This window comes from Amblyomma maculatum, chromosome 9 (genome assembly GCF_055883805.1).
Source record: "Amblyomma maculatum isolate TAMU_Amacu chromosome 9, ASM5588380v1, whole genome shotgun sequence".
Taxonomy (NCBI): Eukaryota; Metazoa; Arthropoda; class Arachnida; order Ixodida; family Ixodidae; genus Amblyomma; species Amblyomma maculatum.
This window is the reverse complement of record NC_139352.1, coordinates 13,562,337-13,576,397: the sequence shown is the minus strand read 5'-3', so window position 1 is coordinate 13,576,397 and position 14,061 is coordinate 13,562,337. Positions and strand designations below refer to the sequence as shown.

Below are 14,061 nucleotides of genomic sequence, written 5' to 3'. Positions count from 1 at the left end.
AGCAGCAAAGCTTCTAAACCGTCTGTCCTACGGACGCTTGTGGGAAAGTAGATATTTGCAATTATATATATGACAGAGACACACTGCGGGACAATCAACCCAACTGCAAGTATCTCACAATCAGGCCCAATAAATGCATGAACCACTTTAGCGCGATGAATCAGATTTGTTGAAATCATCATCCGCCCCTGCCGTGTGAGCGATCAGCTCTAAAAACAAGGTAGTTTTTAACTCAGAAAGGACGATTAGGAGGGAGCCAAGTTCCTTGCAGTAAGCTCATATCAGGGGTAATTTTAAGAATAAGGTGCTGAAGGTCATCGAAAAAAGATTAGGTAGAGCGACAATTCCACTGGAGTACAGAGATTCCCGCCATGATTATTGCTTGAAAAATGAGGCAGCAACAGCCTCTTTCAGCACATCTGTTTTCTCTGTAATTCCTTGTGTATCTTTCTTAGATTTGACATGCGCACGATCTGATTTATTAGGAGAGGAGGAAGCACGACGCTGGTGAGGTGGGCAGGCCATCTCGATCAACGTCCCACTGACATGTGGTAGAAATAGGGATTGGGTCAGTATCGTTTACATCCACAGGCATGGACGCAAAAGAGGTGGTAGGTTGAATATGATGTATTGTTTTATAGGAAATAGAGCAGGTAGACGGGGTTTGAGTACATATAGACGACGATGCAGCCTGTGCGGAAATTATTTATTGCGAAGCATCGCTGACTGTATAAATTAAACGATCAAGTACCCCAGCAACAGCCTTCTCTACAGCACCAACAACCGACTTTGTTAAACTTGCTTCAACATCGGGAGTTGAGGTGCGGACAACATTTGCGTATGCACTCCTTCAGGCCTCATCGCAGTACACAATTTGAGTAGAGTCTACCGCTCGTAGTCTTCTTCTTATAACTTTGACTCTATGGGCCCTGCGCTCCTTGTGTGTCGGGTGCATATTCTTCGGAACTGGAGCGATCTTCAGTCTTTTTCGAACCTGAAGATTAGTTTACTGCCACGAATGACAGCTTCCTCTGGTTTTCCCTTGTGTTGGCCAGGATCTTTCTTCCCGCCCTTGTGGAACTCAGTCTCTAGAGTTCCGCCTCCCTCACCGCTCTAGCGATTTCACGCCACGTATTATGTACCAACGTTTTCAACAGCTTCTCATAGTTGAGACGCTGGTGGGAATTCCTAGTGCTATATGCCCTCCTAATCAGAATATCTAGTTTTTGTTTCTCGCTCTGGACTAAATTCAGGAACGTGGTTGCATACGCAATCCTGCTGATAATAAACGCATGTGTTAGGTGCAAGAGGCAGTGCTCCCGCGAACCCTTATCTTTGAGTGAGATTCTGGAAGATTCCAGTTACCTTTGACACATAATTAGCTAACTTGTTTATGACTATATTGTTGTTGTTTTTTTTTTTTTTTTCATTCTCTTGGAAAAGGAAGCCTAGAACTTTGATTACTGGCACCCTAGGTACCATATTGTCCCCACCAGCATCTCCACCGGCGGGTAGAGTTTTGGCAGGCGTCTTTCTTTACAGGGCAGTACTAAGGTCTGAACTATTCCAATGTAGGCGTGAAATGGTTGAGGTACGTCAAGAATTTTCTTTCGGGCAGACAGACTACCATCAAATGCTTAGATCTAAAGTCCGAATCTTTGGCGATGGGGGCCCAGGGGCGCCACAAGGATCTGTTCTCTCCCCCATGTTGTTCACTCTGAGGAAACTCTCCCCTCTCCTAAGACAAATAGAGGGTATCTGCTATTTGGAAGAGTGGGGGCTCCAATGCCGATATCTCGCTAATCTCGCATAGACTTCTGATATCGGCGGAGACGGTAGAAGAATACGTTCTTGCCAAAGGCCTGTCCGGGGCCCGTATTCCGAGTTTGCGTCGTTGCCACTACGGAACCGGATGAGGTGGCAACATCATGTTCCGGCGTTTCCACCAATCAGATGACTGGAGTGTACTCTAACTGCTCTAACCACTGTAGCTGGGGTCGGGGAGATAGCGACACTTTCTATAACGACGCAAACTCGAAATAAGGACCCTGCTCTCCGCTCAAGCAGCTTAAGTCTGAAATTTTTATACTCTCATGGAATGTATAGTACAGTTATGGTAGTACAGTGTAGTACAGTAGTCTGCAAATTCGTTTTTAACGCCATAGTTTGATGATAATGATAGTACGTTTTCAGCGCCATAATTTGATAATGATGATAGTGACCAAAAGTGGTTGGTAGGTTGTAGGTAGAGAGCCCCAATGGCTGGAGGTATGTTTTAACTAGACCGACTGATGCAGAGCGGCAGCAGCAGCAGCGCTCGCGAACGGGGATCGGGTTGATCAGGCCACGCGCGGCTGGTCGTGATCGGAGCTGTGCTGACTTGAACGTCACGTCACAGTTCTGCGACGCCGCTGCGCTCGAAATTAACTGCATCTTCACTGCCTCCGCATAAAGTGTGAGCAATATTCTACTTTGAACACCTGATCTGACCTGCGACACCGGCGTGTAAAGTGAAACGTGCTCGCTGCGACCTGCAGGGGCGGCTTCGAGTATCCGGCAGGGTGTGTTTTGATTACTGTGATAACAAAAAATCCTGCCCTACTAGGAGCGGGGCGCCAGCAGCATGTCTCACCAAACCGGAATACAAGGTAAATGAGTGTTTTTCTGCGCCTGTTATGCTTGGAATAAGGTAGTAATATGGTTGCGTTGTTTGTTAGCGTCGGAAATTGCGTGTATGTGCGTCAGTTTGATCAAGCCTGCATGCCCTTGACCTCAGTAGCGACTAAAACAAATTCAAGCATTAGAAATAAACTTATAGCTGCTGTCATACGCCGGACTCCACCTGAAATCGGTACTAATTGCAACTGTCAGCTGAGTCGAGTATCTGCGTGCTTGCATATTATGTGCTTTACTTGCCGCCGTATTTGAAGGTCTCGCATATGTTTCATTTCGCTTCATTTCCATTCTGTGTGATCGGTGACTATGCAGTTAAGATCGTTTCTTTATGTTTGGGTGTCCTTGTCATCTTGTTTAGGTTTTCCTACTACAGATATATCCCTAAAATGCTTTGTAGTGGTCGAAAGTGAAACCAAAACACATTCCAAATTACAATCCCCCATCCTTGGGTTTTCTTTTTTTTTTTTTTTTTTTTTTTTCAGCGAACGAGGAGCTTAAAAAGTTCTTCGGAAAGTGCCGTAACGGCAGCGTCCGCGTTTTCAAGGTGTCAATCGTAGATGGTAAGTGTACTGTTGTCGTTTCTAGTCAACTTCGGCGCAAGTTCGTTACAGAGCCGCGATTCCTGTACTGGTTTTTGACGATAGTAAGCGTTCGTTGTGCCTCTGTTCCAGAGGAATTGACGCTTGTCGACCAGAAGCCGCCCAAGGACAACTGGGAGCGAGGTGAGAGCCCGGTTTTTCACGCCCGAAAGTAACAGGTTGTTGCGGCGGCCCAGAGTTAAAAAAGTCGCGGGTTTAAACGTGACTTCTGCTTGTGAAGTTTTTAAATGCAGTCATCATGGGCGGGCATAACTGAAGAAAAGCACTCATGATTTGTTGCAAGGAATGAAATGTGGCATTGATGAGTTAATTTAGGTATAAGCTAGGGTAACTAGTTCTGTCATGCTTCTACACCAGTTTGCCGAAATCGTTAAAACTTTTCTTGCAGTTTCCATAGTGCACAACATTCCATATTGCATATGTTCGGCTTTGAGTCTGTTCAGAATTTGTCTGCTTCTTGTGTATATGGAGCAGTGCGGCTCTGATGCATTTCACAACTTGAGATAACATTGTTTCTCTGATAGTACTGTGCTGAAATGTTATTGTGACATTTTAGTGAATTTAAGTATGCTGGTGTGCTTGTGATGCAAACTTGTGCAATATTATTTTCTGTGCAATTCAAGGTGCGTTGCATTGCCAAACATTTTTTTTTTTCTTGATACAGACTATGACGCTATTGTACTTCCACTGCTCGAGCGTGGCCAACCCTGTTACCTATTCTACCGGCTTGATTCAACATGCCCCAACGGATATGACTGGCTTTTCATCAGCTGGTCGCCTGATGATTCGCCTGTAAGTTCTGCCCAAGTGCATCTGCATGAATGCAATTCACTCTGAAGGGCCCCTGGTGCTCAAGAAATGTTCAGATTCCAAGCGAAACCTATTGCCTAAGTTACATAGTGTTAATGCTTTGTGGCATTTTTGCTGTTCTTGTTTGTATCATGAGCCTGCAGTGCAGCTGTGTGAGCTTGCATTACCTTGCTTGTACCTTTACCTTGGAAGTGGCATCTCTCCTTAATTTACTTGTATATTGGAAACCCACAGTGGAAGGAGGGATAGCAAAGTATGATTACTTCACGGACAAAAACGAGTGCCTGCCGCACAGCAGTAAAATGATCATCATGCACAGAATACTCCTGATCAAAGCAGTGAACATGGCAAGAAACATACGAATGCCGAAAGCAGCATTGAATGCGCAGTTCAGTATCAAAAAGAAGCATTCATTTGATACAACACTGAAAATATGCAAAACAACTGGTTCCGCTTTTCTACGTGGTCTAGAGAACTACTTAAGTGGTTACCACTAGACAGAGTATATATTCACTGTGAAGATATCAGGATATTCTGTCCAATATTTTTTTGAAATAGACCGATGGGAAGTCGCCAGTAAGTGCACAAGTTTTGCAAGTTTTTTTTTTATTTTAGTAAGAATTGCACAAGACTTGAGAATACTTAGTGCAGACTGAGAAAATGAAACAAAAGCCTTGGAACAGTTCTTTCTTTGAAAAGTAGTGTCCCAGCTGGCTCCTTTCCAGTGCCCAGCCATATAGGGTGAACATGAACCATTTTTTCCCCACCTATTGGCCATTTTCATGGTGCTCCAAGTTGTAGCCGAAACCGGACAACTCCAGCCGATGTGCCACTCCCGCCGCGTACAGAATGAACCCAGAGAACGTGCATGAACGTGCACATTCCTTCATGACAGTGTTTCCCACGACATACTTCATTTAGGTAGTCAAATCAGTCACGCAGATGACTGCTCCTAATAAGACTTCCTTGGTTCTTGTGATAACTGAGCGACCATTATTCCTACGTGAGCATACTGACTGCTGAGATGCAGTATATGCCCAGCTGAACAAACATTGCAGGTGCGTCAGAAGATGTTATATGCATCAACAAAAGCGACGCTCAAGAAGGAGTTTGGTGGAGGCAACATCACGCACGAGTTGTTCGGCACTTCGCGGGACGAAATGCGCCTTCAGGGAGTAAGAAAAGTGCTGGCCTCGGAACACGAGACATCGCCTGCTCCACTGACGGAAGCGGAAAAGGAGCTTCGCCACATCCGCCGTGGAGAGGCCTCTGCAACGAGTGGTGTTGACTCGCGGCACCAAACACTTCGCGGCCTCCAGTTCCCCATCTCTGATGATGCTGTTGGTGCACTGTTCGACCTCAAGAACGGCGCTGTCTCCTATGTTCAGTTGGTGAGAGCTTTCTTCCACATTTGCCAATCGGGCTATTAGTGGTGTATTTAAACTGTTAGTGTTAAATGAAGATTGCACTAGTTTACTTGCTGCTCAGAAATTGACAGCGTTTGCTTGATGACAAGCAGCTTATTTTTTAAACTGCCAGAAGCAGCGGATATCACTTTTTTTTTCTTCAATGTGCTTTTCTACCTGCAGAGAGCACTGTCAGCATTTGCTATTAATAATGGCACTTCTATGTTCCTCAATGTGTGCATGCATACACTAGCACTAACGCTCTTGCCATGTACCGAGTCCTGCTTGTGCTACACTTTTTCACTTGTTGACATGAACCCAGCACCAGTTTTCTTTAAAAGAACATGATGAACTTGGAGAACTGTGCTGCATTGTTTGTATTGATGTTTTATGACAGAAGATTGTTTCATCTCGTTCTATGCCAGATTAAATTCTAAATTTGTTAATTTATAGACGAGATTGTTTTATTTCGTGGTTGTGCTCTTGGTCAGTGCTGGTGTTGCCGCTTTTGCAGAGCATCGACCCGGCCAAGGAGGAGATCAACCTGGAGGTGCACGACAATGTTGCAGTGGAGGGACTGGCATCACGCATTCCCCGCGACCACCCTCGCTACCACCTCTTCCTCTTCCCCCACAAGCATCAAGGCGAAAAGTTCAAGAGTATTGGTGAGAACCTTTCAGCCACTGTGAAAAACTCAGCGGATGATTAAGTATCCTTAAATGCTGATGCGATAGCATTGCCATATGGGCGTTATGCATTGCCGTTAAGTGATAGTCTTCATTGCTAGTGCTAATTAGTAGTATCATAAGTAATGGTGCTAAGTACTTAGGAGGGCTGCTTAGCTGTGGTCATACCTTCAATTAAGTGTTGCTGTTATGTGATGTGTGGCTGTTTTCTACTCTGTGGTATGATACAGTTGAAAACATTTGCACTGCACGAACACTCTTTGGTTCAGGTGTAGCGCATTCATCCCATAAACCAAACAGGCGCAGTTCGATTCCGCTTGACCGCCTGACATTGCAGGGCATGCATTAGGTTCAAAACTTTAATACATTTCTACTTTGATAGGTTTCGCGAGTCTACCACTGCAGAAATGACAAGCATAAAAGCAGTCATTCTTTTCTTTGCGCCTATTACAGTAGACCCCTGCAAGAGGAAGTCGCTTAAGGTCAAATCCTGGATAAGATAAACAATGCACCCATTTTGCTAGTTTCAGAAAAAAAAATCTTTTCTTTGCATGACTTTGAATTAAAACAGAATTTCCTGGCGACCGTTCAGATCACCACTTAAGAGATGTCTGCACAGCATTATTAAGGGAAGAAAAAATATCTAAAGTGTTTCTACACAAGGAAGTGCACCCGCACAAGACAGCTTCCCTGCAGTTTGTACTGAAGGTGCAAGAAAGCAATCTTGAGAGAGTGTGCTTTCTTGCTACTGAAGAAGAAGCAGCATGCATTCATCCCCCTCCTAGGCTTGAGCTTGAAAACTTAGAGGCCACATTTTCAAGTGACATGACATTGCAACACGTGTTATCGCGGTGTAGAGGTGGCTAAATATTGATGCCACTAGCATTGCCTACAGTGTATGGAAAGCCGCTTGATGTGCCCAGTTATGGGCCTGATAACAGCTGTGCTGCAGTGTGAGTGAGGCAAGTCAGAGATGCAGGGCTACCTACCTTGATGGGCATCTTTGGAGCACTTGCAGCATGGTGCAAAAGCGAAAGGCAGGAAACCACACACTGTGGGGTACAGCGAGGAAAAAACAAACTGTGAATACAAAAAACTATACCACCGCCATTTTCAGCTTTCAGCTGACATCATGCATGGTGCAATACATGCTCTTTGAGCTTTTAATCTTATCTGATGGTGCCCCGCCATTGTGGTGTATTGGTTAGGGTGCTCGAATGCTGTGCCCAAGGATGCAGGATCGAATCCCAGCTGCGGCGACCACTTTTCGATAGAGGTGAAAAGCAAGGTGCCCGTGTCCTGTGTGATGTCAGTGCACTTCTAAGATCCCTAGGTTGTCAAAATTTCCGGAGCTCTCCACTATGGCATCTCTCATAGCCTGAGCTGCTTTCGTTTCTTTTCTTCATCGAGTTTGCTTTTGCAGCTCATGCTGCACCTTTTGAGTCTTAAGAGAGGTCTCCTCGGACAATGAGGCATGAATCAATAAATAACAAGTCAGCATGAGAGTAGGCATGTCCACTGCCTTGGACTGGTGCTTAGAATGTTTGCACTAAATGGGCTCCTGCTTCTCCTCGTCCCCTGAACATCCCATGCCCTTGGGCCATGGCGCCAGCCAGAGAGCCAGGAAGTGCCACATAACCCGAGCTGCTTGGGCAGCTATGCTGCACTTGGTGCTTGCGCAGTGCACTGGCTCGTTGCTGTGGGCTATGGAGTGGTATACAGAGTAAGCCTACAGTCTGTATTCTAAGCCAAACTACGGACAACTATGAGGCAGTCATGCCGGAGCCCTCCTACCACTCCAAGCCTTTTGGCAGCTGATGTTGACTGATGTGCTCTGCTTAGCTCTTCCAATTTTTCTCATTGCATCCCACAGCAGGTGCTATTTCTGTGTTGTTCTCATTTTAACACTGTAGTATTAAAGGCCCCGTTCACTGAAAAGCTGGCGTTGACGTTGTGAGTGAAAAATCACGAGCATGGCGCTCGCAGGCGGTAGCTGGCAGCTGAGAGCGCTGACTGTTTGCTTCCCATCATGCTTCGAACACCCTGAAGATGCCCGTCACAATCTCTCACCTTATGCAGTATAGCTGCTACTAACTCCATGAACATATTTTCGTGCATATTTTTTTTTATGGTGCTGCTCTGCTGAGCTGCCATGGTTCGCGGATGGCATCAGCGTTCATCTTCACCGAAGTCACACACAAAGCACTTTGTATAAGCAGATTTACACAGAGTCCTGTGTGAGAGCAACCAATGGTGTCACTTTTATATTGTGCAAGAATTCATCTTAACTGAGCTTGTCTTGAAGGGAGTCTAATGCAGCTACCGCCTTTTTTATTGCCATTTCATCCCTGACCCTTTTGTATGTCATATATCAGCGTGCGTTGGAAGCGGGTGTTTCTTACCGTTTTCTTGCTCACTTTGCTTGGCGTATCTCTGTGTGCAGTGTTTGTCTACTCCATAGCTGGCAGCGAGTGCCCCGTCAAGGAGCGCATGCTCTACTCCAGCTGCAAGCTGCCGCTCGTGGAGACTATTGAGACACAGGTTGGGGTGCCCATCACCAAGAAGGTAAGGGTAGCATTTGGTGCTGGAGCCTAAAAGAAATTAATAATGTCTGTCGTCTGCCACCTGCTGTCCTTAGTGTTGCTTGAGAGTTGCTTTTCCTTTGCTGTACATTGATAATGCCAGGTGCCGTCAACTGTCATGATCACTGGAGACAGGCGCAAATCTAATTTTATGTAAATTTTACTTCCGAAACCCGTTTTATCACCACTGTGGCTGCTTGAGCCCAAGGTCATACGATTGATGGTGGCAGTACACAAGCTTGCCCATCTGCTATGTGACCTCAGTGCTTGTTAAAGAACCCCATGTGGTTGAACTTGCTCTGCAGCCCTCTTATAAGCGGGTACCCTTCATATCGCTCGTGTAAGTGAATTTCTTTAGTCAGCACCATAATATGGTAAGTTGGAGTGTGGTGAAAAAAAGCCAGCAAAAACTCTGGCCTAAGAAATACCACATACCTAATCAACGTGACATGCAGGCACATTCATATGGTTTCAGTAAAGCAGCACTTTATATCCATGCCGAGTGGTCTTTAACTTTATACTAATCAGTATGCGTGAAATAATGGATGCATATGTTAAGGAGGAGTTGTCTATTAGTGATTAGGCAAAACCAAAGTGCATGTACAGGGTTTTGAATATTTGGGGGCTGGGATTTAAAACATTCCTATGCAAAATCTACTACACCATTCGAGCTGAAATAACGTTGACAAAGTAGCAAAATATTGTCTACGTTATCTGATAAGTGATTCAACATCGGTACTTGCCTAGATTTTTCGAAATCGAGAAAAAACTGCTCTCGGCGGCGTGCAAAATTTTCGCAGAAGAGAGTCGAAAAGCTATTTTAACATGGTGCGTCATCTGTCGGGCAGCGAGGCAAGCGCGCCAACGGCCGGGATGGAGCTTGTCTCACTGCTCGACAGATGACGCATCATGTTAAAATAGCATTTCAACTCTCTTCTGTGAAAACTGTGCACGCCACCGAGAGCAGTTTTTTCTCGATTTAAAGAAATCTAGGCAAGTACCGATGTTGAATCACTTATCAGATAACGTAGACTATATTTTGCTACTTTGTGAACGTTATTTCAGATCGAATGGGTTAGTAGATTTTGCATAGGAATTTTTTAAATCCCAGCCCCCAAATATTCAAAACCCTGTATAAGAACATTGATATCTGCAAGAGTAACTGCAGGTAAAAGCCATAAATACTCTCATGGCATACCATTAAAGTAGCATAGAGAACAAATTCTGGTTGCATTTTTCTTCTCGTTAACAGTATGTAAACATTAATGTACAGGGATTATCAGGGTTTTCACCAGTGGCCGCTAAACAATATACAATTCAATTTTTTTATTCTCTTACCTGTTTTCTGTTCTGGTTTTTTACAGCTGAGCGATGCATATGATGTCAAAGTTGAGTCTAGGATTCTAGGTCATGTAACAGATCACAAAACTGCAATTGGTGCATTTTTAATCGTAATTCCTGTTCTTGAGGCAGGCTATCTTTAATGTTGTAGTGAATTAAAACGACCAATTATACTGCAGGTTTTCCATCCCACACATGGCCTAGGCTTGACTTTGACATCATAGTCACCGCTCGCTTGTTGAAACCAAACACAACTGTAGAGAAAAAAATTTCGATTTTAATTTATAAAGCAGATTAGCAGTTGCAGGTAAATAGGACATGGTGACCCATGTATAGTAATATCTTGTGCACCATTACAAAGAACAAAACACTTTACAAAAGATTTGGCGTCTATACTCATTTAAAGGGGATGCGAGGTAAAATCAAAGAAATTTTTTTTTTGCTTGATAGTATTAAAGGCCCCGTGTCGCAGAAAAGCCAGTGTTGGCATTGTGGTTATAACACGAAAATCAGAAGAAAGTAAAGAAACAATAAAAGTTTTGCGCAAACCCGGGGAGTCGAACATGGTTCCTTCACAGTGCGAGGCAACCACTCCACCACAGAACCGCATTGCTTCTCTCCCAATAAAGGTGGACCTAATGTATGCATACATTAAGACTGTCAGCTAATGTCTGGGTGTGTCATTAGAAAGAAACTAATTACTGAAGTAATAGTTAAGAGAGTAGCAAAAAAATTTTGCTGCTGCAACAGAAGGAGCGAGCCGCTGCCCGAAAGCCTTATACACCCATCCATCGTCTTCAAAGACAACAGAGAAAGAAACACACTACAGACTTTTAAGCGGGAAGAAATAACAAGATGGAGTTATCTGATTGGTGGTTAAAATCAAGGCGGGAGTGAAATTTCACCCTGCACTAAATACAGAAAATACAAATTACAGTATTTGACGTGGCTAGGTGGAGTGAGCCACCGTCATCTATTCATCCGCCCTATGTAAGCAAAGTAGACGGACGTGCTTCCAGAACATTCTGGAGCATGTGTTCGAATGCTATCGCGTTGAACTCTTAAAGGCAAAGCTTAACTTAAGCGTCCTCCAATTTTTTTCTTTTTTCCATTTGGTCATAAAAAAGATCTACAGTGGTGTACTTGGGTCTCCTCACATGCGAAAATGCAATAACATTGCGAGTTTCATACCTAGTTCTGTCGCTGTTTGTTCTTTTGTAAAGCAAGTCCTATTGCACTCTTTGATACCTGGATGTCTTCTACATATATTAGTGTGTTGTATGATCTTAATGTGTTGATAACAACCCTTTCCTGTTCCAACTTCCTGTATTTTCTGTCAGGTCGAAATTGACGACCCGAATGAGCTGACCGAGGCGTTCCTGATTGACCAGCTGCATCCGAAGCAGAACATCTGCAAGCAGAAATTTGCCAAACCTAAGGGTCCAGCCAATCGCGGTGCCCGACGGCTGATTCGCACCGCCGAGCCAGAGAATTGACCTTGGCACTACCCGTATTTATGGACTTTTGTGTATCATCTCTTAACACGGCAAGGCTGTGAGGTGTGGTGGCTGGTCAAGTCCAGAAAGCACCCAGGCTTCTGCCCAGTGCAAAAACATGAGCTTTAGCTCAAGATTATTCAGTGTGCCTGCAGATGCACTTACATGGTGTCTGTCTATGCAACACTCAAATCTGCATCCAGGCACTAGGGAACAGCTGTCGTGCATTTTGCTCATTGTCCTATGACCGTGTCTGGTTGCAGTGGTGTTTGTATATGGTGTGCAACTCTTCAGCCATATTGGTTTAAAGTAGAACTATTGAATAAACCCGGTCTCGAAGGTCTGATACCTTATCTCCAAGTGTTTGCCTTAGGTCAAGACAATGTTTTTTTAATATGTCAGCATTAGGACATTTTATTGTAAAAGTGTTCAGCTGTGGCGTGTGAAGCCTCAGTGCAGAGGAAAGGGAAATCTCTCTCCACTTCCAGAGAAGAGAAAAGAGTATAGGATGTGACGGGGATAATGCGGCAAATGACGATTCGATCACACCACCCATGTGTGTACAGACTGAATTGAACACGACATTGTATGTGGCCGCTCCTGTAATGTGAATGCTGATGCTAATGTACACTCTGCCGTATGAATCACATCGATTGTCTGCAACATTTTGTTTTTTTTTTGTGCTTTTCCGCAGAGTCACAACTTGTAGTTACCACCTGCAGACAGCGCCAGCGATACTGCTGCAGAGGAATTTACAGCTAAACTTGCACCTATATTTGTATGAAAGCTTCACAGTCTTCGTAGAAAGTATGCAGGCCATTTCATATGTGACCAGACACGTTTTCTTTCAAGAATACCACAGGGATGTAGGGGCTGAATGAGGTCAAGTCCCCCCCCCCCCCCCCCCCCCCCCCCCATGCAAAATTTAGAAGCTTAGGAGGGCAACACCGTGGAATTCTTTCTCTTGAGTCTTTGTTGACTGCTCGGCTTGCACAGAAAATGGCACATATACTTTAGGTAAAGACTGTACATCTCTCAATTCCGTACCTTTGTGCTGGAGTTTCATCATACCTGTGCTGATGTCTTGCTTGGGCTTAGAGCACCCTTAAGAGGCCTGTAGTGCGAACAACCCTGTGATAAGGGATGTGCAAATTTACACATGTAAAATGAATGTGTATATGTGTGTGTGCATGCTAGAAGGTGACAGTGTACAGCAGGCAGAAAACATTTGCATTGTGTTGTCACTTGACCAGTCAATGCTGCTCTAACGTTAAGCCAGCAATATTTGGAAATAAGATGACTAAATATGCCAAGAAGAGATAATATAGTACAAGGGAAATGGGAATATAGAGGATGAGTTGAATTCCTGAGGCTGCAGTCTGCAAAGGTATGGTGCTTTAACCGGGACTGTATGAGTACTGGTCTCAGTTTGCAATGAACATCGGCTTGACGAGAATATGCACTACACCTTGCTTGGCAAAGTAGCGCTGTGCTGCTGAACTGTATAGTGTGCTTTGCTGAATGCATCCACTGTATGTTGCGAACCCTATTCAAGTTTTATTTTTTTTTTAATTTGCACAGCAAAAAAAAAAAAAAAGTGTGACCTGGTTCTAGTTTGAACTAGGACTGTCACTGAGTGATATTGAGCAAATCAGCCTAGCATGATATAATACTGTTCATGCTAGTGTAAGTCAGAAACTGAAACTAGCTGTGGTAGTTACTGCAACATGAAAATAGGTAGCCAGACTCGTAGACAGAGATGCAGCAGTCTTAGCTGGCACAAGAAGAGAGTAAACATGGCGAGAGTGCTAGGCAAGAGCTGGACACATTATAGTACTATATTCTTTTTTCTCTGTTTACTTAAGAACTAGCTAACACATAGCTTATCCAGCAGATATTTAGTTTTTGCACATCCAAGTAACCTGTTTGGAACAATTGTTTCCCACGATGAAATCTGATATTTGTTTGTTGGACAATCCGAATTGCATCAGCAGAAAAGACTATAGTTCATCTTTCTTGGTGTGATAATCACTGTCCAATAAAAACCGCAATCAACAGTAAAATGCTGCGGGCCGGCTATGGTCTGCCCATGCATTTTGTTTGGCCGTCTTGCGAAATGTGAACTTCAGGAAAGCATTTTATCAGAGTAGGTCAATCCTTAAGCTGTTTGTTACCTAGATATCGATTGATTATCACTCTGTTCTCGTGTGGTGAAATTACAGTTCTTTGACCCGCACAGTTCCACTGCTTTCTAGCTTCTGTAGCATTAATGTTTTCTCTCTAGTGATGTCCAGCTCGAAATTTCAGAGTAAGTGCTGCTGCTACCAGAACAGTGCCTTGTATGCTTACACAACTCACTGCCACCACAGCGTGATTGAAGACAAAAAAAAGGTAGTCAGAAAAGCACACTTGCTTCGACACTTGCTTCGAAGAGTGGCTATACCTCTTCTGTGCATTCGAAGTTT

General features: G+C 44.2%; 1 protein-coding gene across 2 annotated transcripts; it reads left to right on the top strand.

The window, feature by feature from the left end:
* The first annotated feature begins 2,288 nt into the window (after window positions 1-2,288).
* twf (twinfilin actin binding protein) lies at window positions 2,289-11,950 on the top strand. 2 transcript variants are annotated; one of them, XM_084578187.1, is made up of 9 exons: window positions 2,289-2,455; window positions 2,538-2,648; window positions 3,159-3,236; window positions 3,348-3,398; window positions 3,940-4,067; window positions 5,144-5,476; window positions 6,006-6,156; window positions 8,621-8,742; window positions 11,441-11,950. In XM_084578187.1, the coding sequence occupies exons 2-9, from the start codon at window positions 2,624-2,626 to the stop codon at window positions 11,594-11,596; spliced, it is 1,044 nt and encodes a 347-aa protein (XP_084434313.1). In that variant the 5' UTR covers window positions 2,289-2,455; window positions 2,538-2,623; the 3' UTR covers window positions 11,597-11,950. The 2 variants fall into 2 exon arrangements, with proteins under 2 accessions (XP_084434313.1, XP_084434312.1); XM_084578186.1 differs by having other exon boundaries at window positions 2,289-2,648.
* Window positions 11,951-14,061: the final 2,111 nt, after the last annotated feature.

Coding starts and splice junctions, on each gene's coding strand:
- twf (XM_084578187.1), top strand. CDS start 2,624: ATGTCTCACCAAACCGGAATACAAG. Junction 2,649..3,158: donor TCACCAAACCGGAATACAAG/GTAAATGAGTGT, acceptor TTTTTTTTTCAG/CGAACGAGGAGCTTAAAAAG. Junction 8,743..11,440: donor GGGTGCCCATCACCAAGAAG/GTAAGGGTAGCA, acceptor ATTTTCTGTCAG/GTCGAAATTGACGACCCGAA.